The 22,265-nt window shown below is 38.7% G+C and overlaps 1 protein-coding gene, 1 long non-coding RNA gene and 1 pseudogene across 6 annotated transcripts; 1 reads left to right on the top strand and 2 right to left on the bottom strand.

The window, feature by feature from the left end:
- Positions 1-363: 363 nt before the first annotated feature.
- LOC145234021 (uncharacterized) lies at positions 364-7,731 on the bottom strand. Its single transcript, XM_080098794.1, has 4 exons — positions 7,441-7,731; positions 3,802-3,949; positions 1,844-1,950; positions 364-1,318 (listed from the first exon to the last, which is right to left on the bottom strand). Exons 1-4 carry the CDS (start codon positions 7,690-7,692, stop codon positions 1,058-1,060), a joined length of 768 nt encoding a protein of 255 aa, XP_079954920.1. The 5' UTR covers positions 7,693-7,731; the 3' UTR covers positions 364-1,057.
- A 9,963-nt stretch (positions 7,732-17,694) lies between these two features.
- Positions 17,695-18,751, top strand: LOC145234172 (solute carrier family 35 member G1-like; annotated as a pseudogene). The gene is made up of 3 exons (XR_013861280.1): positions 17,695-17,965; positions 18,027-18,095; positions 18,194-18,751. The product of XR_013861280.1 is annotated as a solute carrier family 35 member G1-like (transcript).
- LOC145234061 (uncharacterized) lies at positions 18,751-21,328 on the bottom strand. 4 transcript variants are annotated; one of them, XR_013861265.1, is made up of 6 exons: positions 20,835-21,320; positions 20,376-20,736; positions 20,095-20,273; positions 19,828-20,007; positions 19,598-19,751; positions 19,200-19,522 (listed from the first exon to the last, which is right to left on the bottom strand). It is a non-coding gene; the product is annotated as an uncharacterized LOC145234061 (long non-coding RNA). The 4 variants fall into 4 exon arrangements; XR_013861264.1 differs by having other exon boundaries at positions 19,202-19,522; positions 20,068-20,273; positions 20,835-21,319; XR_013861263.1 differs by lacking the exons at positions 19,598-19,751; positions 19,828-20,007 and having other exon boundaries at positions 18,751-19,522; positions 20,835-21,328.
- Between the last annotated feature and the right edge of the window lie 937 nt (positions 21,329-22,265).

Below are 22,265 nucleotides of genomic sequence, written 5' to 3'. Positions count from 1 at the left end.
AGGCGACCTGCCAAACGGTGGTTCGACGGGACAGCCAAACGCTTTATTGATTTATTCCATGTCTGCATAATTATAAAAAGCATGGATTTCGGCTTACAATTTGGTGACAAAAGTCATTTTTAGTAATTTATATATTCCTTTGATAGTTGATAGACGAAACCACAATGATGAGGGACGAAACTACACTAAATTAAAGTTTATCAATGTACAACTTTGAAAATTTGGGAGGGGCCATGGCCCCTTTGGCCCCTCCCTGGCTACGCCACTGCTGGACGGCACCCGTTTGTTGAGACGGGCAACAACAATTTAGTGCAAGTGCGCCATCTAAAACTGATTGTACTTTATTCACTATACGTACACGCTTGAGAAATTTATTTTCCGAATTGGTTAGACGCTTATTCAAGAACACACATTGCAAAGTACACAAAACACGAGGAATAACAGAAAATTGATAAAATCTGGAAAAAAAGAGAAGATAGAAATGTTAGCTTCAGCTGCGAGAAATTATTTAGCACACACGTCTTTGTAGGAAGGCCTGTGATAGGAATGCACATAATCAATCGAACCTGAAAAACATACTATTTTAGTCTTAACGATGGAATTCACAACACAAAAACAACAGAAAAATGTGGAACTTTGTCATTCAATCGGAAATTAAAAGGAAAACATTTGGTAAACTTCTCTAAAAAGCGGTTTCAACGAAAAAACGCTGTAACTTTAACGGACATTTTTTTGCCTTGGAACAATGGTTAAGTGCTAAAAATTATCAAAATTACAATGCCTTAAATAGTGAACTTGTCGAATTAACGATTGCAATACACTTTCTATAGAAAAAGAAACGGTTCAATACCGGGCAGCAATGTTACGCAAATACTTTGTTTCCTAACCAATCACGAACTTTTTGATCATCGTATTACTAAGAAAAGTTTCACAAATGTAATTACAGCGGTATTTGCTCTGCAAAATAAAATTTTTTCTTTATCCCACTTCGTCACCTGCTGACTAAGTTACTCTCGGAGAGTTAGCGCAATGAAAGGGCAAAACTCCAATACGAGTGTTAGACAAACATAAAAGAAGCCTGTACAAGTCGGTATGCAATGTAGCCAACGCCACACATGACCGCGCAAAGAGATACGGTGATTTCGCGTTGGATTTTCCGGTAACCGGGATTTGGGTTGCTCAGCTCTTCCTTAAGGATGCTTCCTCGTTGGTTTTTGTGAGGAAAACTTTCTTCGGGAACTTGGCAGCCAAGAAAAGAACACAGCGGTTCCCAGCCCTCCGAGCATTTGTACACGAGGAGCTTATCTTTTGGTGCCACCTGTTGGAAATAAATTGATAAGTATATTAGGTAATCTATTATTGATGGAATTAAGATGTTAAAAAAATTTGCTTTCTATTTATCTTCCGACAGGGTTGTAAACTAGGTCGGCCGGTATGGATCGGTTTTAAAGAAAAACGGACTTGATTCGGGCATGACTTGGTTTCATTCGTGTTCCAATTCTACCAACTGGCCTCGTTCGGGTTTTGTTTTGAAAAAAAAGGGTTCAGGTAGTTTGGCGCCTGCTTACAACTATTTCTTCTAAGATGCCCTTTTACATTACACTTCTAATCACCTTCGCCCTACAAGAAGTAAACACATTACAAAACACCCCGGTTAACCGCTAGCTGAGTCATAGATGCAGAATGCTTAACTGTCAACAGCCGAGCAAGCGACTGCGTTAGAGACAACAGACAGTCATGTGAGGTCAGCATAAGGTTTCCCAACAAACAGGAAGCAAGAAATCTGTTAAGCGAGGTCATGGATTGCCGAAACCCGTGGCCTGCAATGCACGGAAAATCCTACCTGCAACACTCGGGCGTTGTGATTTCTGTAGGCGATCTTCATTGATTGCTCGTTTGGCCTGTAGGTTTGCCAGGGTGATATTGGTGCTGATCCAAAGGCAATTCGAACTGCAAAAGATAAAACATTGGTATAAGGGGTGTTCTTAGATTCAAAACATTTACAACATTTAAATATTGCTTCGGGAAATGGATACCTATTTACTTTACCCCCATCATTCATTTTCTAAGAACTATGAACACAGCCACTGTTTTTTTTCTGGCAATTTTACAGCTACCGTTGGTTTTATCGGTGGTGTGTTGCTATGTTGTTATTTGCGGCTTCTTGAAAGAGAAGTGTCCCGTACTCCTTTGTGTGTGTGCTACGTTATTTATTGAACTTTTACTCGACCTCTATAGGTGATTTTCTAAGTGTTTCACCCCATGACATTTGCATGGCATGGCAAAGGTTAACAGCTTGATTTAACAAACTACATGTCACAAATACGAGCGGTGAGACACTTAGCAACAATCTAACACATTAAAACGTTGAGTCAAACACATATCGCGCGTTCACAGTTCAGTGGTGCATTAATTTCGGTCAAAGTTCACCAAACGTTCATAACGAGCCAATTTGTCATATATAGGTCTAAATTATAACATACAAAAGTTTCATTCTCTTCTAACAGATCGAATCCAGCAATATCAAATTTTTAATAGTGGTTCGCAATCAACCACCAAAAAGCGTTTGAAAAATAATGTTGAATACGTTCTAAAATGGTTGTCATTTCACAAACGGGGTGCTTAGCTAGGTTAGCTACTTAGCTACGTTGTCGGTGAAATGACATACATGACAGCAACAGTAAGCAAACTCCAGCTTTAACCTTGACATTGAGTCGTTGTTTTGTGGAAACGAGTAACATATTTCAAGGCCTTATCACGCAATTTCGCTCGGTGATTGTCACACCCGTTGAAAACATCCACATTATCTTTGCAAGCTGCCAATCATCATTTTTTCCACACAAAACTGCAGTACAACAGAGGGATCGGATTTCGCTACATCACGTTGTAAGAATGGCTGGCAAAAAGCTGAGTCAACATGTTTTTGTTTTCAAGCGCCACTTGCGCTGGAATGCAGGGTTTTCGCCATTTTGCGGTCCAGCTTAACTTGTTGCAACGCATTTCCGCTCTAATGGGCGTCTTAAAGCGAAGACGACAGGCGCCATCTAACACTATACAAATCTGCTAAGATCAGGTTCTCAATCAACATGAGCTTTGACACGTCGCCAAACAGTCCAGTCTATACCGCATTAACCGTGTCAACTTCTATTTGTTCTCTGTTATTGTTGACTGGATTTCGCTGATGCTGCTTAAAGGCATATACTAGTATATTCGGAAATCTGGTATAAACAAATGTAAACTTATCGAATGCTTGTAAAACTCGATTCCGCATGTTTTTCGTGTCTCTTCAATGGCCAAGGAAGTGGATTAAATCACTATACACACACCGACTTGTTGAACACCAAGATTCGAAATGAAGGTTTCGCGTAAATGTGACTGCGGACCATAGCTGAGTTTAAACAGCTGACGCGCAGTTATGTAATGGAATATGTTTACAAATAAGAAACCTACAACCCTGGCCGTCAGTTCAAAACCATGAACTCGTCGGTTCAAAACGTTGAGAGTTATGTAAGAGTACCCCGGCCCAGTTTGAATGCATGTTCTTCTATTTGCTCTGTGGCACCATATGCAATGTTGCAAACCAATGTACATAATGATGACGTTGCATACTTTATACTTTATGGCACCTTTTTTTCGTAATCTGTATTATTGAACAACATTAACCTCTAGCGAATCAGGTTTCTAACATTTTTGGTTCAACTAGGTGCAAATAAAAACACATAATGTGCGTTTTCGCGAGTATAGATGACTCACACTTAAAGATAAATATGAACATATGTTTAAAGTACCATTTTAACTCACTTGCTGTATTGAGGAAACGTTGTAATCGTGCGCAGTGCGGTGACAAAGTACTCATCCGACTGTACAGTCCACAGTTAGCTAACATACGTAGTTGACGGTCCATGCTTACCCACCACTCATCTTCTGATTCGCGCACCATGAGCAAAATCTGATGACGAAAAAATCAATGTTAATCTCCTAGTTCTCTACTTAAAGGTTTTCAATTAGGGTTCTGCGTCTAAAAAAATTGTGGTTCCAATATGGTAAACTCTTTAATCCAGTGTTTCTTAACCTTTTTACGCTCGTACCCTTTGAGCTTTCAAAAACTTTTCTCGTACCCCCTGTCTACAATGGCCGACGGAAGTAAATAAAATTGTAATAATAGGAATTAAACTTAGTGTGTTTATAACTTGGGTGTTGAATGCATGCATAAAAACAGTATATATTGTAAGTAGAACAAAACTAACCCGTTCCAGATATATAACAAAGTAACTTGATACGCATTCTTCACAAATATGCCTAAATAGCATATAATTTCACCCTGCATGTCGTACCCCCTGCTTTGATGCTTCGTACCCCCAAGGGGTACACGTACCCCTATGGTTAAGAACCACTCCTTAATCCATTGCTCACTAACAAGGATCTAATTGCTTACAAGGATATTACACTTTGAAGAAATAACTGAGTCAAATTTAATTGTTTGATTTGTTTATGATCAAAATGTTGAGGTTGAGACAAGTTTAAAAATCATCCGGTCAAAATGTTGTATATTTCGCCTCTGGGCAAATTCCATTCCTAGCGTGGCAAATTAGGAACGCGCAACTGCGTAATTTAATGTGTGCATGTTTGATTGCGAAGCCAACATTTCACAATAAACAACAAGACGTACGTAGTACTGTTTATGCAAAAGCATATTTTCAAGTTGTTGCGGAATCGACGCAGAGGAGAATATTCATTCTCTTAAGTTGCCTAAACTTTCAGTTAATTACTTGGCACCGAAATTTCGACTTTTTGATTTTGGTTTCGAACTTTAATGCTTCTTGAAGCCTCACAAAACAACTATGAACGCAGTTAGTTGGCTAATTATTGTCTTTGTATCAAACGTGCCCCTATATTTTCTGTTTAAATGTTACAAAAGGTGATGTGGAATGACATTGGAGGGTTTTCGTGTATTAACATCCCACGATCTATCAAAAATGCATCAATTGAATCACATAGATAAGCTCGAGCAGATTTGGCCGAACATTCAAATTTGGGCTGAAAATTTACCAAACACAAGTCCTGTAAAAGAGGGTAGAAACTTTGCATTGATAATTAATTGATGACAACAAAAGATTTATAGCGAGATTTTTGCACAGATGTTCAATGTTACTGTTCTGTTCAATGTTAGATGTTCAAATTGTCAAAAGAAAACACAAACAGAAATTACTGTCAAAATTTTGTGTATTTTGTGTGTGTTTTCTTGTGTTCCACCATACAACTCCTTTGCAGATTTAGGGCGGGGCAGAGGGTTTGTTTTGACCGCACAATTTTGCGGATATGTGAACTGGGTGTAAAAAAGCGTTGGACCAAATAAAATCGGACAAAACTTGCCTGTTGTCGGTAGGTGACATGAAGTGCAGAATTATTAAACAGGAACCTTTGCGCCACTTATCGATATTCAGATATTTTTGACGGATATTAGTTGTGGTGTGAGTAATTTCCCTGAATGTCATTTAGCATCGCTTCAATCAGGTAAACGTGTAGGATAGCGTAAATGTGTGCAGCAGCATGTGGATAAGGAAGACACACGAGCTGCCGACTAGATTTATTTCCGTGTGGTTCTTTTCTTTTATACTGGGTGGAGAATAAATACAAACTTTCTGTGGTTAAGGTGCTGAATTGCTATAGGACTCTGTACCCTGATTTGTAGAAAAACATAAAGTGTAATTTTAGGTTCGGTTAACCTTTATGTTTGCTGAAATAACAGTTATAAAATGCCTGTTCATACAACAAACAATTCGATTAATAGTTGCAAAAACTCAAAAACTTCGACCCACAGTAAAACTTCCAAGCTTTAAAAAAACATTTACTAAAATTTGTTCCAAATGCGTGATATTGTTAAATAGACTAAGTACAATTATGGTTTAGCAGCAATTCGTGTACAAGCGCACATATCAAAGCAAACAACACAATAACCGCATGAACCACAAGTCTTAACCCAAACTGCTAGGCTTGGCATTTGCGGGCACACAACAGTCTTTTGATGAGACGCCGCTGCCTTCTCAACGTCCGTTCTAGACACATAGTGCAAGCGTTTGACCTATAATCCTTTCTTGGAAATGCTAGGACGTGGTACAACAGCGTATATGTACAAGACCTTTGGTATGCCAGTAATGGTGTTACACAAGACCTCGGCTGTATTACTAGGGCATCTTCTTAGTTTTTTGATTTTGACTGTTTGTGGCCCATGTCAAATGCCTAAATTGTAAAACCGTGCGGCAAGGGTTAAATGGATTGGAAAGTTGATTTTTGAAGTATTCCTGAGTTGGCTACCTATTCCTGACCTGAACTATATTGTTACATGCACACCGGATATACTATAAAATCCTCTTATGGGAAACTCGAATTTGGTAACGTGGTAGGATTAAATTCCTGTTATGGTAGTTCAAACGATTTAAGCATCCGCCATTAAGTCCAGATTCGAGTGCACGTATCGTGCTTTCAGCTTAAAGCAGCGGTGAATGTGTATGTTAGAGTCAATTTGTTTGATTTCCCGATGAATTGCCAACGCATGAATTCAATGATCAGAACGGTATTTTTTGTGTCTGTGTGATTGCAACGCTATTGCTTATCAAACAAGTGTTTATCTCAAGACCACGGTTTTTGGAACTTGTTGACAATAAGGAAAAAATATTTCTGCTATGAGGTAACGTGCCTGGTTTGAAATAACTTCTCGCCGTCTTTGACCCGAAGTGACCTTGACCGTTCGCACGGATAGAAACTTTACTCTTTCTTCTAGTGGCAAACGTATTTATAACTTCTGCCACGCTTAGACGACAAAGGGCTCAACCGCATTTACCACGGGTTTCTATTTATAGAGTAGCGTATCCGTCGCACGCAAAGGCAATGAAATGTCCCCTGAAAGGAGAGATTAATGTTTCCGCAGCAGGCTAGCAAAGTTTAGAGACTGATTGTTGAACAGGATCCAGTCATAGATGCTGCTCAAGGCCGGTGGCAATATTTTGTTCCACAAAGTGTTTTTAAAGAATCCTAAGCAGTTGATCGCAAGACAATCACAATTTAATAAAATACCGGGTTTACTTTGTCACCACTAGTGCTTAAAGTGTGTGTTTTGAAAAGGCTCGCATTTACTGCGAAATATGCGGTTCCATGTCGGATTATGGTTTGACTTATCTATTCCGCTAAACATCAAATAAACATACAATACAACAGGCTACAAAATGTCAGCACTTCACACATTGCTTCGCGATATCGTTTATCCGGTAGATCATGTTTTGTGCAATAGACTAGACAGCGTAGGGGCGAAGGCAAAAATGCAACTTTTAGCTATTTACAATAATTAATTAATCAACTGAGTAAAGTTTTCAATAAAGACTTTTTGTTGCAATTTATGATACAAACTTTAATGACCATTGCCACGTATTTATATAGACACACCTTTGCGTCAGGAAAAGCTTTGTGCATGTCTTCCCAGTAGTAACAAGCTGGTACATCGCATGTTGCGTCCACATCCTTGTACATCCGTCGAAAGTCCTCTGGGCTACCGCCAACGGTCATGATCTTGGTCCAATCCTCATGAAGATTGTCAAAGTTCTCTTCTGCATCGTACACAGTGTAGCCCAGCATGGTCAACGCCGCCTTGATGGACTTGGTACCGGTCTTCGGCATTCCAGCAACGACGATCTTCATAATGTCAGTTTTACGTAACACTAAAACTTTTATTGTGCAACCTCTGCAACCAAACACGATTCATTAGTCACCGTCGTTAAAACCCAGTTAAATCTCTTTCCATGGTGAGCTAGTTTAAAAAACCCACATAGAAAGTGTAAAAGCAAACTCCCAACTTTTTATGATAAAACCTAGTTTCTACTCGTTGGTGTAGTGCTGCTGGACCATTGGAAAAATTTACATAATTGCTGGCTGCAGTGGGACATTAAATTTGCATCTCATCAACACGTATCAAAGCTCGAGTCTATTCAGTGGACTTCTAACACTTCTCAAAATAGAAACAAAACTTTAAAGATCATAGCTCTTCAATTTCGTTGAATTGTTGTGAAGAGCCATTAACTGGCAACAAGAGCGCATGAAGAACTGGCAGCAAATGATAATTATTTATTGACACGCGATAGTGCACAGACCAAACAAAACGCGCTTATTAATGACTTGAAAACTACGAGGGTTAGATTAAAATTAATCAAAATTTCGACGATGAAACTAGATACCAGTAGAATATCGTAAAATAAGCTGACTCAGCTATTTTAGGTTATTTCCTACAATTTCAATATTGCATGACTTATTTTTAAAACCAACGTTCCTTTTAAAAGAAACTTTTTTCAACAGATATTAAAATCCCATGTAGATCCAAGCTAATAGGTTTAGTCAGGAAACAGTCACTTTGTTATTCTTTTAATCTTACTAACACAAACATCAAAACCGGACAAAAAACCACGTCATCTCAGTTCTGAACTCAATTAAACTTCTCTAAAAATCTTTTTAACATTTTTACAGCTAATGACTTTTTGGAGGGGACACAGCATAGATCAGTCAATTATAAGACATATTCCGAGCATCACTAGTTGCAATGGTCTGGTGAGCCTGAGACTTCTATCATCGCGTAAAAACTAATCGTCCGTGACTCAGTCGTTCGAGAAAACTTGCCCCTATTTGCTCTTTTGCTTTATACGGACCCCCTTGCAGAAATTGTGCAAAAGCAACCCGAGAATAAACAAAGGTGACAAATAGGTTCTTAAAACAGTTGAAACCCCTATCAGCTATTAATTTGAAAGTCCTAATCCTGAACAAACAATTCATCACCTATATAATAATGTTGAACTTTATGAAGACAGAAAAACATCTCTAATATTTTTGTGCGGTACGCATAGATAAACGCAATTTAAATTTCTGTTGTGCCTTGTACATTAGTTTAAAAACGGTCTGGTAAAACATGAACACAGCTGTTCTACGCGCTGGGCAAATCATCTCTAAGACTCTAACTGAAAAGCGGATAAAGGAAAAGTCAAACAAGTCTGGTGAACTATCAAAGGACGCGCATACGTCACAAGCATAACGTACGCGCCGCGCGCCAAAAAATCTGTCGAGATATACCTTACATGTGGGGAAAAGGCCAGGGTTCTATGCAAAGAGTGTAAACGGGTCCAGCGTAAACTTTAATGAACGCGGCGTGGTTTCCCCATAGCCAAATGATGGCACGTTATTCTACAATGACGCACGATACCACGCGGATTGGATTTACTGCAGGCAAGGTAGGCCTTACGTTTCTAGGTACTGCTCCGACTTTTGCGGTTCCATGCAGCAAGATGTGAATCAATAGGTAGTGGACAAGACTGTGCTGTTGTTGACAACACTAATCATTTAGGAAAGAATATTGAAATCTTTGTCTTTGCACCGGTTATATCACTATTTGTTTATTAAGTTTAATACCATGAAAAGTGGGTACGCACTGTAAAGAAATGGAAAAATACGTCTCTTTAACCAACAGTCACATTCGTTGATGTTGTCAATAACATTTAAAACAACGTTCTCATTAAGTTGTTAATCGGTCACTTCCTCACTATCGAAAGTATCAGAAGATGCCGCATTTCAAAGCACTTAATAGCAATTGAACTTTGGTGCTAGATACAGATTATCATATTTGCGTGGTCAAAAACGGAAATTTGCAAATTGATAATGCCATACGGTTAATAGCCTATACGCCTTATCACTTAATGCTCACAAAAGCAAAAACAAACGACGAAGGCTAGAAGTGCTAGATGCATAATCTGTCAATTGTCTTCGTTAACTGTAGTATAGATTGTAGGCTAGGTCATCAGGACTGTAACTAGATAGGTACTATTAAAGACTAGTCAAAGTCCGTTTACGTAGCAATATTAAAGTCTGACCATAGAGCAAAAGTTTCTAATCTAACAAGCATCGATTTGCGCCGTGACAAAGAAGAAAATGAAGTAGTAATTCAAATGCCGGTTAAGCGCTTTAAGGTCAGACTAAACTTAAGATTTTGCTGTTCAGTAATAAAAAAATCACCTTTAATCATGAAACAAAAGACACGTCTAAATATAAAGCATTGCTAATTACACTTAGTTCTACACTTGCTTTACTCAAGCTCTTCACGCCCAAACCAACACTAGGAAGTTCTTGCGCCTGGCGAAGCAGAAACCGGACTCGTTTGATTCAAGTCCTTACCTTCTTTACCAGCACAAGCCTGGCGCGAGCCGCTTTTGAAGTTAGGCTCGGGTTTGCGAAAAAAGGCGGAACGCTGCGAAAGCGAAATTCCTTTCGCGAAAAAGGAGAAATACTGCTTCTGCTGCAGTTAAACGCGTTTGCCGAGGCCTACGCCGAAAATTGCACCCGAGTCGAGGCAGTAATTATGCCAACGGGTCAGTCGGGTCTATCGTCTGACAGTTTTCTGTGGAAGTGTTCGCGTCACACACGCTTGTCTGCATAATTCGAACGTTGGCACGACATATAATTGTATCTCACGCAACTTCAAGAGGGTATTGAACTTTGGTACAAAATCCGGTTTTGCATGTCATTGTATGGAGAACCAAACTGTGATTAACCAGTCACAAATAAACAGTTTTTACGAGACACTAACGACGTCGAAATGACGAATCTTTTTTAAACTTCTATGTTAATTTATCTGCATATAGTTAAACAGTCACCCATCCAATAAAAAAAACAAATAAACCCTTATCAAACTGCAGATTAACAAGCTAAACGGTACTCGCAGCTTACTGACACAAACCGACTGTTAACGAGTTACACGTTAACCTGTGGAAAGCCACAGTCGTTATAGAATTAACATCGTATTGAGCCAGCTAACACACCCACCTTACATATGGCTTGAAAAACCTCCCGCAATTTGACTGCAGGAATGCTAATATTTACTCGGTCTTATCGCGCTTACGCCGCTGATAAAAACAACTTCATGAGGCCTTTCACAAAACGTGTGGGCAGAAACCTGGAAGTTTTAAAATTAAACAATATCATGAGGCCACCCTACCCTACAATCTCACCTCCCCTGAACTGTGGGCACAATCCACCTTATCTAGGGTTATCACTGTACGCAATGCGACCTTTTAGTTGCTTTGTAAATAACCGCCCCCAAAGCACTTGCCTCCGCACAGACTGACTATTTCCGCTTAGTACAGCTTAACCTACGACCAACGCTTGTGCAGTGCGGAATGAAGATTAATTAACGCCACAAACTGGCGTGTGTACAGAGTCAACAAATTGGGTGTATTAATAGCTAAACCTCAGTTAACTACTGTTGTTGGTTGTGTAGCATTACAGCGCAAAGTAAGTGTAAAGCAATGGTCGTGCGTGATACTTACACATCAGAGTTGAATCATCAACCTTCTAAATAGTCCGTTAACAGAAACTAGTTGTATTTTACACAACTAAATTCTCATCTGAATACAGCATTGGTATTAAGATTTTCAAAAACGCAGTGCTTTTTTCCTTTGTTAAAACACTAGACGGTTGTTCCCCGCCATTGCACACACCAATCCCGGACTATTTAACGCCAAAGCGACGGCATCAGTTGAAAATAATTTGCATGTAAGCTTCTATGAAGCGACCACCTGCGCCTAAACCCAACATTGTGGTTTGTCAACACAGATGGAAATCATGGTATGGCGAAAATTACAGCGATTGAAATCAGACCCACCAGCACGACACAATTCCACCGAAATAACCCCGAAACAGAAAATCAATCTGATTGGCTAATTGCGGGAACACCTGTGCCTAGTGGTTCAAGTAAGTTCGCGTATTATGCCCATTCATTTCACGAAAACCCGCCTAAACTCAGTCGATCGGCTTGCAATTTTAGGAATCTTTTAACCATGCCAAGAGTCAAGAGCCTGCGGCCGCGCGGAGACCTCCGAAGATAGATTTCATGTGACGCGAGATTAATGAAAACAGGCAGTTGACCTGAAATCTTGCGGTCTGTCAACCACTACATGCTTGTAATTCACACCCGAGCGGCAAAGATGAAACACGCGCACAGTCACGCCATTACCGGGAAATCTGGAAAGCCAAGTTACGATCGGGCGTTCAGCGACGGCACACAAACTGTTCCACAAACCGCTGAACTAATGGCACCGCGACCGCGACGCATAAAATACCAGCGCGCTTTCATAATGTTTATGTCAAACTCGCCTGCCATTCACTGTGGCGCCTTTCTCGATACTCGCGTGTCCTGCAATGCACTTTGTAAAATATGCGACATGATGCTTATGTTCGACGCGTTGTTTATTAAAAATATTTACTAAAGCGCTTCAAATCAACTCACTATATTAGTGTAGCATCTAAAAATTACTTTACCGTATTCATTGTACCACCCTGGCTGAGCATGAGCCAAGCTACATCAACAGTGAAGTGACAACAGTTTTGGTGCAGGCGGTCGCGCCAGTTCACAGCTACGTGGACGGAAGTGATATCAGAGTGCCGAATGCACGTCATCTGACCTGATCAGCGGCAGACACGCACTGTGCAAGACACACCCCGCACTATGGCTTTATATTGCTGCCTCGCGTACTGGGGCTGCGTTGACAATTTGCCAATTGGCAGGGCGTTTTGGTTGTAGAGTATTTTCGAAGTCCACTGCAACTGTACAAAATAGTTTTTTGGTAGAAAACACATTGTAACTCGCACATATATTGAATTGCAATTTGGATTCGGGTTATGTGATCTAACGCTTAAACACACATTGTTTTTGTGTTTTTGTGCTAATCTCTTTACTTAAGGCAGAATAGATATCAACCTGTGCAGATTGGCGGACATTGATTATACTTATGGTGTATAAAGCCTATAATAAGTAATTACCTTATGTATACCGAACTAGTTAAAAGGGTTATTATCCATTTCTAATCACTTTTATACAACATATCGAACGAGGGGCTGATACTAATACAAATTCATAATTTTACAAAAATCTGATTTTGAAGCTAAATCGAATTTGGATGGATGTTTAAACACTCAAAATTTCAAATTTTTGTCATAGATAATGAATTAACAAAGATTTTGTTGGGGTTCGTTGACCCACCCAGTTTCAATACAAGGAAAATGTCAATTTATTGCGACCTTTCGGTAACAGGGAACCAACAGTAACCGCTAAAACAGCCTGCACTACCTCTTGAACTCTGGTTCTTCCTGTGTCGGGCATCAATTTGCGCAATAACTGAACCGGCTTAACGCAGTGATTTTTCGTTTCTGCGCATGATTACCAAAAATGGAATCCCCACGTACATGGAAGTCCGGGGAGGCTGTCAAAGGAAGATCGAAAATATGGAAATTCTACAGTTTTGTTAATTTATCTTAACTGTTAAATTAGAACACTACGTCTATTGCTACATCATTGTCAAACAGAAACTGTCATAAAAAAACATCGAAAATGCTCACAGCGATGTGCAAATGCGGTTTATTGTTTGTTTTACAAATCATCAATTTAGTCGGTTTCGGTTTTATTTAAATATTCAAGGACTATCAAAACGCGTTTGAGTATACAAAAATGAAATTATCCAATTTATGCTTTATTTAAAACTTTTCTTGAAAAGTTATCTTTGCTTGCAAGTTTCGCATTGGACTCAGAGTATGTTATAATGACACCCTCGTTCGTTCTTCCAGCAAAAACAGCAGGAAATGTCAGTTCTTGGCTGAACAGTGCACACGGCTTTGTGTTGCAAACAGAGTTTATGCGAGTTTGTTTCGGTTGAGGGAATGATGCACGCTGCCATTCAGGCCCATTGAAATTCCAATGAATCAACCGCGGAAATTGATACGGCGTCTGTAAATGATAACTGCAGCATATAACCACCATGCGGACTCGTACAACTCCAGTGTTTTCGTTTCAGTGTTTGCCTTGAGTTCACCGCTTATTTGAAACTCGATTCACACTTTGTTACGGCTAACTCCGGAAATTTATTAATAACCGCACCTGCCCGCTGGGTATAATGCGTCCTTGCAAAACAACGGGGCAGTGGGGTTCATAACAACAGCAAACGACTAATTGGGTATTAACCGTGCCTAGCAGGTGGTGTGTTCACATGCGGCATTTGTTGCAAATATATTTACCGTTATTTTACAAATCAATAGAATATTTTCGTGCTGTGAAATAATGACTTCCTACCATTATAATCGATAGAGTGAGATTGTTTTCACTACAGTATACTAGCACGTTTGTTGTACATTTACAACACGTGCGGTTTTATAGGTTGTACCGAATAGTAAATGCAGACAATTTCCGGGAATGGAATGCCAACAAATCATCGAAAGAAAACATTTTTTGCACAACGGGTTCTTGAAAATTCCAATAAACAAAGCTCTGAAGAAACTTGTAGCTTTGCATCTGAAGATTTAAAAGGTTATGTCCAAAATAGATGCGATCCCCATGACCACATAGTTGGCCACCTTGTTCGATATGTGAATCACAGCACTGTAAATGTTGACCAAGGAACGTCAAAAGGTCACGGGTTGAATTTGTGCAGTTATCATAGATAAGCGGTTCTGCTGGTCTGTTTCAGCGACGAAACACCTAATCGTGGCTTGTGGCAGCATTGATAAACATATCGTTGTTATGCATAAATCTCAACGGCTCAGTTTCACTGTTAAATACATTTGACTACCAATCAACACTGCGCTAAAGGTGTTTGTTTTTGATTGGTTATTTACATTTTCGATGCCTAAAATCAATTTTGCTTGCAATCAATCTTGGTGAAATTATGAAAGGTTTCTGTTTATCAAAATCTTTTCTAAAATATTGTTCACCACACACTTTTTTCGAAACACTTGAAATAATTAAAATTTTGCAAAACAGAGCCCAAACTTTAAAAGCGTGATACACAACAATATCGCTCACAATTCTTGTGGAAACATTCAAATCACGCCCGACAAAAATATCGACAAGTAGTCTAACTTTAATTAGGCTTGGTATTAATAAACAAAAGTTCAAGTAGTCAAACGGGTGCATGGAAATATTTCAAAACAAAACGTGATCGTCGTACTTTTCATAGCTAAAGATCAAACTTAGCAGAGGAAATTCCACAGATCATGTACCAGAATATTGAAATTCCTAAAATCAAAAAATTGTTTGCCCTTACAAGAAAAGGCTACTCGCTTAGTGTACATACCGCTGCTCTTTGCTGTGTTCAAAAAATTCTGATCAAGTTGTGTTAAACATTATTAAATGTACGCTTATTCACGTTGCGTCCCATTTGAACAAGTATTGTTTTTCGAAGTTAAAAATACATTCTGACCTATATCATACATATGTATTCATCGTTTTATGCCTTATGTTTTGAAACTTGTTCGTCAAAACCGGCGCTGAAAAACATTTTTATTTGAGTTTGATTCCGCCTCCAATTATTATGTATGTAGTAATGTTATTGTGATGTTTTGATATGGTTTCGTTATTTAGGCTACAACTTACTATTTTGTTGGAAACTATTACAAAATAATATTTCCTGATTGTTAAATATATTTTGAAGTTGTTTTAATATTTATTATCGAATATGAGTTTGAATTAAGTCAGCTTTATTTGTCATCTTTTTGGAGGTTAAACAGGTTGGTGCGAAAACTGAGGGTTATATTTAACATTTTCTCGAACGTACTTGAACGGAATGAACCAATACATTATCAAGCATGATTAATAACATGTCAAATTCTTGGAAGTTCAACCGCTTTACCGAATCATAGATATTTATTACCAGTTGACTCAACTTGCTAAATATTTCGTAAAGACTTAATTGCAGTCAAATGAGTGCACATAAACTGTTTAATTTAACCACTATATTTACGTGATGTACTGAAGCTAACCTTGGAAAGTACCAATACGTCAAGTGGATTGTGGTTTCGAAACTTGATTTATTGGCACACAATTGTTTTGCGCTAGTATGGTAAACAAATTCCGCCAACTTAAAACTGAGTTATATCAGTGTGCAAATAAGTGGCGTTTAAATGTTTTGTGGTCGATAAGCATTTACGGTATTTTTTTGTCTATTTACAGTTGATTGTGTTCCACTTTAAACTTTATTTACAGACGGTATATTGTGATCGATAGTTATCTGTTGCAAGATTTATTCATACGCGGTTTTCTGTTTATTCTAACAAGGTAGTAATTTGCCCCCTTTTTTCTGCTAACGAAAGTAAACTTTAGCGTTTCCGCGTGGGGGAGGTCATAAAGGTTTGCGGAACTCGCAGCTCGCTCGTATAGTTTGTAACATCCAATAACACAAACGCTGCACCGAGCAAGAGGTGACTCACGTTGTCAACGCTTTGCAAAGTTTTGCACGTAACCAATGCATATGTCTCCAAATCGCATTTACATACAGTGTGCTTCTCACGTAGACGGAAAAACCCGAAATAAGCAAACTCGTATGGCACCATACGGTCGTCAATGCATAACGTAAAAGCATAACGCATTGCTGGCTAATTTGCTATCAGATAAAACAGGGTTTTGTTGTGCAAGCGTGCAATGCGGTCGGTTGCAAGTCATGCATAATTTATGTTTTGGTATGGGACCATATGACTTTCACGAAGTACGCGATTGGCCCATAGCACACGGGGATTTCCCGAAAATGAACCCATTCGACGTTATTAACACTCGTGATTAGGTTTGGGTGGCACGAACATTTTAACCACTATTAAATTATCAAGAGATTTGAAGAGAAAACAGGAAGTATTGCTGGATGTTATTAATGGAAATAAGGGGGGTGCTATTAAGAAAAATTATGCTTTATCAAAAAATTTCTCCGAAAATATCCATTGTTAAATGTAGAACCTCGTTTCATCGTTTGTCAATTTAGGCCGAATAAAAATATCTTATTCGAACAACGAAAATATTTCAGAAGCTAAAAGCAGTGTGAAATGAATATTTTGTGCAGACTAAAACTTTATGCATGAATCGTTCTCTATACGAAGCTAGCATTTAGTGTTTATTACAGGATCTTTCCCATAAATAGTAGGCATCTTCTGTCGACGATCACTGATTAAATAGTGAATTATCTGTAAGAATAATTGACGAAGCAACAGCGCTTCCTATACGAAGCTAGGTTCAAACATTGAAAGTCAAAGCAAAATGTACAACAACTTAGTAATACTTTATTGTTGTCATAACTTGTCGCATGAGTTGATCTGCTTGGTCCTCTGTAAAGCTTGTTATTATGTTGATCACGCCAACATGCACAAAATTTTAAAACCGGTCACTTGTAAACCAGTTAGACTGTGCCACCTGGCGACAAAAGTTACTGGTTCACAAAGCGCTAGTAATGCTAACAGTCTCGAGGATGTGTAAAATGAATTTTGATATTGCCTTCAGCGCTGCTATATCTTACTTACGTCTGATTCGTGAGTACGCTTTTGCCAGCAGTTTTGTTTTGTCAGCGGTTTTGTGAAAAAACGCGAAACGTGCATGTTTTTCTGACATAGAATGAGAGTTTTGAGGTGAGGCACTTACAGAATAGATAGAGAAGGACAGACTAAGCGGACAAAATAGCTTGGTGTATAACATGAAAATATGCACTTTTTAGCCCGCACAGTACACTAAGCCAAAATGCTATGTATTAGGTTATTTTATCAACAACATACATGAGTCGTGTCGGTTTTCTATGAAATTACTGTATTTCTGTCCGATAAGTTACTTGCAAATTGGTGTTTACCAGTTGCTTATACTGTTAGATGAATGGAGTAGCAAACGGAGAATGGACTAAAATGTCAAACACAATGCAAAGTGTAAGATCTCGGCTGGGATTCTTATATGCCCTGTTGGCTTCAGTCTTTTCTTCTCTGATGGGCTTTCTTGTCAAGTACGTTAAGCAAGCGAGCATGGACCAGACGCTGCTGGTTCGTTGTGTTGTTTTGTACATTTTTATGCTGCCGGCAATGCAATGGAAAGGAATCGCGTTTGTTGAACACAGACTTTGGCACAACGCGTTACTGGCTGTCGTCGGTTTGAGCGGTGCTGTTGCATCTTACGCTTATTTCTACAGCCTGATTTTCCTGTCAGTAAGTGACTCCACAGTTATTACATGGGGTTCAGTGGCATTGGTGGGAATTTTCTCGTGTATTTTTTCTAAAAGGTAAGTCAATACAACTGTTAAAAATGTACAATATACCTTTGTGTGATGAACAGTTGTTCTACAATGTCGTTTGCTTAAATGTGTCACGTTTAATTCAGAGCATTGTGGAATCATTGAAGTAGTTTTTACCGCAACAACAGTCTTAGGACTTTTGTTCATTTCTCGTCCATCGTTTATGTTCGGGGGTCAAACAGATGAAGGAAATAACCCAAATAGCGGCATCGGAATCATACTTTCCGTTACTGCAATGTTCCTGACAGCGGTCTGTATAGTGACGGTAAGAAAACTGGGAAAGAAAGTTCATTTCAGCATTACTGCTTTTTATCAAGCACTGTGTATGTTGATTACGTCACTCATTTCAATGTATTTTAACAATGTTTTCTTCATACCGTGCACCACCGACCTTCTATTTATGATGTCGTCTGCTTTTTGTGGATTGCTTTATATGATTTTTTTGACTGTGGCTATCCAGAAAGAAGCCGCTGGCCCTGTTAGTATCGTATTTCTTTTGGAATATTTCTTTTTGGGTGTTGTACCTTCTGCAGTGTTGTCGGCGCTGCTCTTATTTTGTTAAGTGCAATTTCTTTGACACTAATCAATATAAGGAGGAATCGTTTGCGAAAATAATTTAAGGTTATTTACCTGTTGTTCTAACTTGATTGAATCTTGTTTTTTTCTTTTCTTTGGTATTCCTGCCTTGTGTTTGGCGACATATTTAAACCCTTAGGTATGTGTTTGACCATGTAGCCTACGCGTCTTTTCTAAACATTGTATTAACCCTTACGTTTGTTTTCTTTTTTTTATGAATGCATGTTAACAGCTGTGTGAAAAGGTTCCGGTTGTGGTATCTATATATAGTTGGAATAAAACGCTACGACAAGGAAAGTTTGATCATGTATCTTTTGAATTGCTAATTTCCTAAATAAAAAGCGAATATACTGGTTTCAGTGTATGAGGCAACAAACCGCGGGTCTCGCTCTTTCTATTTTCGTTTTTTTTTCTTCAAATAATCGTCTGAATATTATGTCATGTTTAAAAGCTAAATGATGAAATGCATGCGTGCATTTATATCTACATTCAATTTGTAAAGTGCACCGCAAAGAAAAATATTGTTTGTCAATAATGCTTAAAAATGTTATAACAAAATCTAAACAACTTCACTACACAAACCTTTTTACAGCTAACCAAAACAATCCCCAAAAAACCTGGCAGATAATACGCAATATCACCTCACACAAACAAACAAAACAACATCACAAAAGTTATTAATAACTCACAACACATTACAGATCCCACATTGATAGCTGATGCATTCAACACTTACTTTTCGACAATTGGCAGCAACATGGCAAGCAAAATTCTGTCTACACCACAATCCCCAATATCATTTCTTCTCCATCCAACATCCAATTCATTTTCATTTATATCTATAGACACAAATGAGGTGTATAATACTATATTGGCATTAAATGAAAGGAAGGCACCAGGGCCATATGATATACCTGCTAAATTACTCAAACTTGCAGCCCCATACTTATCTCCCTTGCTTTGTGACATATTCAATGAATGTGTCTTTTCCGGTGTCTATCCAAACTGTCTCAAACTGGCAAAGGTCATTCCCTGTTTCAAAGGTGGGAATTCCCAGGAAATGTCCAACTACAGGCCAATATCCCTCTTACCAATTGTGACAAAAGTATTTGAAAGACTAATATACAACAGAATGACAAATTACCTGAACAAGTTTAAACTGATTACTAAGTTCCAACATGGCTTCCGACCCAAACACTCAACAAATTTGACTATAGCAGAAATTCACGACAAACTTGTATTAAATTGTGACAATGATCACATCACCTGTGGAATTTTTTTGGATTTGGCAAAAGCATTCGACACTGTTGACCATTCTATATTGCTGCAAAAGTTAAGTTGCTATGGTTTTAGAGGTCACATACTGAAATTTTTCAGAAGTTACCTGACAGATCGGAAGCAAATCACTTACATCCATCCAAACTACAAATCTTGCTGTCTAAATACAACTTGTGGCCTTCCCCAAGGATCCATTTTGGGTCCTTTGCTTTTATATTGTACATCAACGACCTACCGACAGCATCAAAATTTAATACAAGATTGTTTGCCGATGACACATTTCTCTGGATGTCAGACAGCAACTCCTCTGTACTGCAAAAAAATGTAAATAATGAATTTGGCAAGGTTGACCAATGGATGCGGGTGAATAAATTGCCATTAAACTACAAAAAAAACAAAGTTTATGATATTTACCAAAACCAAACACATTCTTCATTCCGCTTTCAAAATAACATACGGACATGACTCCATTGCAGAGGTGCAAGCAGTGAAATACCTTGGTGTGTTTTTTGACAAGAATTTAAATTTCAAACCCCACATACAATATCTTCGCAAAAAAATTAGTCGCAGTGCTGGCATACTTGCAAAGCTACGACATCTCATGCAATTTCCAACCCTCCGAGCTATATACCATTCATTGGTACACCCATACCTCCTGCATGGATTAATAGCTTGGGGCTTTGCTAATCAAACTACTTTGCAGCCATTAATATCCCTTCAGAATAGGATTTTAAAAATCATTACTCATAGCCCATATCGGACATCACCAGCTCCCCTGTACAAAAAAACAAACATTGTAAAGCTGAAAGATATAGGCCCTACACTTCACAGAGGTAGTTAAATTTGTGTTTCTTTTTAAAAGCATGGCATTACCTGAAACTTTTCACCAATTTTTAACACCAATCCAGCACATTCACCAACACAACACCAGACTGGCATCAAGAGGTCAATACTTTTTGCACCGCGTTTCGACCAAACGAGCACAAAATACCATATTCTTTGCCAGTTCTAAAATGTGGGACATTCTGCCAGAAAACATTAAACATGTGGGCTTACACACTTTTAAAAAGAAAGTAAAACAGTTTCTTGTTAGCAGATATGCTCCATTTAAAAAAAAAATGGTTCCGTCATTACATGCTGCCCCCGCCCACGTGCTGTTGTAAACATGCCTTACGTTGTTTTTGCATTGATTAACTGTGCCCAATCACACAATCAACCTACGCACTGCTGCTGGCCTTCTTTTCTTGTCGCTAATTTGCCCTCCAGCTAGTTGTTCGATCGTGCGCACACAACGATTCGTTCAAAAATATCCTTGCATTTTCGCTTATTGTATAATTGTGTTGTTACTGCGTTTCTGCTTCTTCTTCTTTTACGTACTGAATTAAATTGCAAACATTGTATTGTATTATTACTGTTTGTTTTTTTACCGTCCTACTGCATTACCTCGTAACTTTGCCCCAGCAATCACTTTTCCAGGTGACTGCTAACTGCTAATTGCCGATCTTCGTTTTTTTTTTATCGTTATTCCAAATAGACGATAATGGGTCAATGACTTGGCGGCCAATGATTGGCCTTTTGTTGACCTGTCACGTAGTTACTTGTTGTGCAATTTTCTTTGTTACTGTTACACGAAATCGTGACAAATAAACCATTGAATTGAGTCAATGGGTCACAACTTATTAATGGGGAAATACTGCTCAAATCGACAGTATCTTCTTTTTTGCACAATACTATATCTTACGCATCGAACATTGCTTTTGATATTATAGAACTGCTTCATTGTTTTTGATAATTTTGAACAGGGGAGTCTTCCAATTAGTTTACAATACAGAAAACAAAGCAACCCTACTACAATAGAAAGTTTTGGAAATTAGTAAATATATGTTAGTTTTCGTTACTGGCCCGTCGCATTTTAACTGCTGCAGAACCTATGGTACTGCCCACCACCAAACCCGCGCCAACAAGGCTGAACGTTGAAGGTACAACACCCAAAAAGAAATACTCGAGAAGGAAAGTAATTGCAACTTGGCTACTGGTTACTATTGTAACAGGGCCAGCCGACTCTAACTGTAGCGCCACGGTCAAAAATGCTGTATATAACAATCCCGAAACACCAGATGTCGTCATGTATATGACGTCAGAAGTGCAGGGAAGTGCGTAAGCGTTTCTGAAATACAACGACAAGATCGTTACAACGACTGCGCAAAATGCGTGATATACAAGTGAAATACTGAAGTGGAGGTCTTTGCCAAGTTTTCGCAAAGCTACGATAGAAACAGTGTTGAAAAACATTGCACCTATGGC

Source organism: Phallusia mammillata, chromosome 6, assembly GCF_965637545.1.
Source record: "Phallusia mammillata chromosome 6, kaPhaMamm4.hap1.1, whole genome shotgun sequence".
NCBI lineage: Eukaryota > Metazoa > Chordata > Ascidiacea > Phlebobranchia > Ascidiidae > Phallusia > Phallusia mammillata.
Note: the sequence above shows the minus strand (reverse complement) of the source record. Positions and strands in the feature narration are given on the sequence as shown.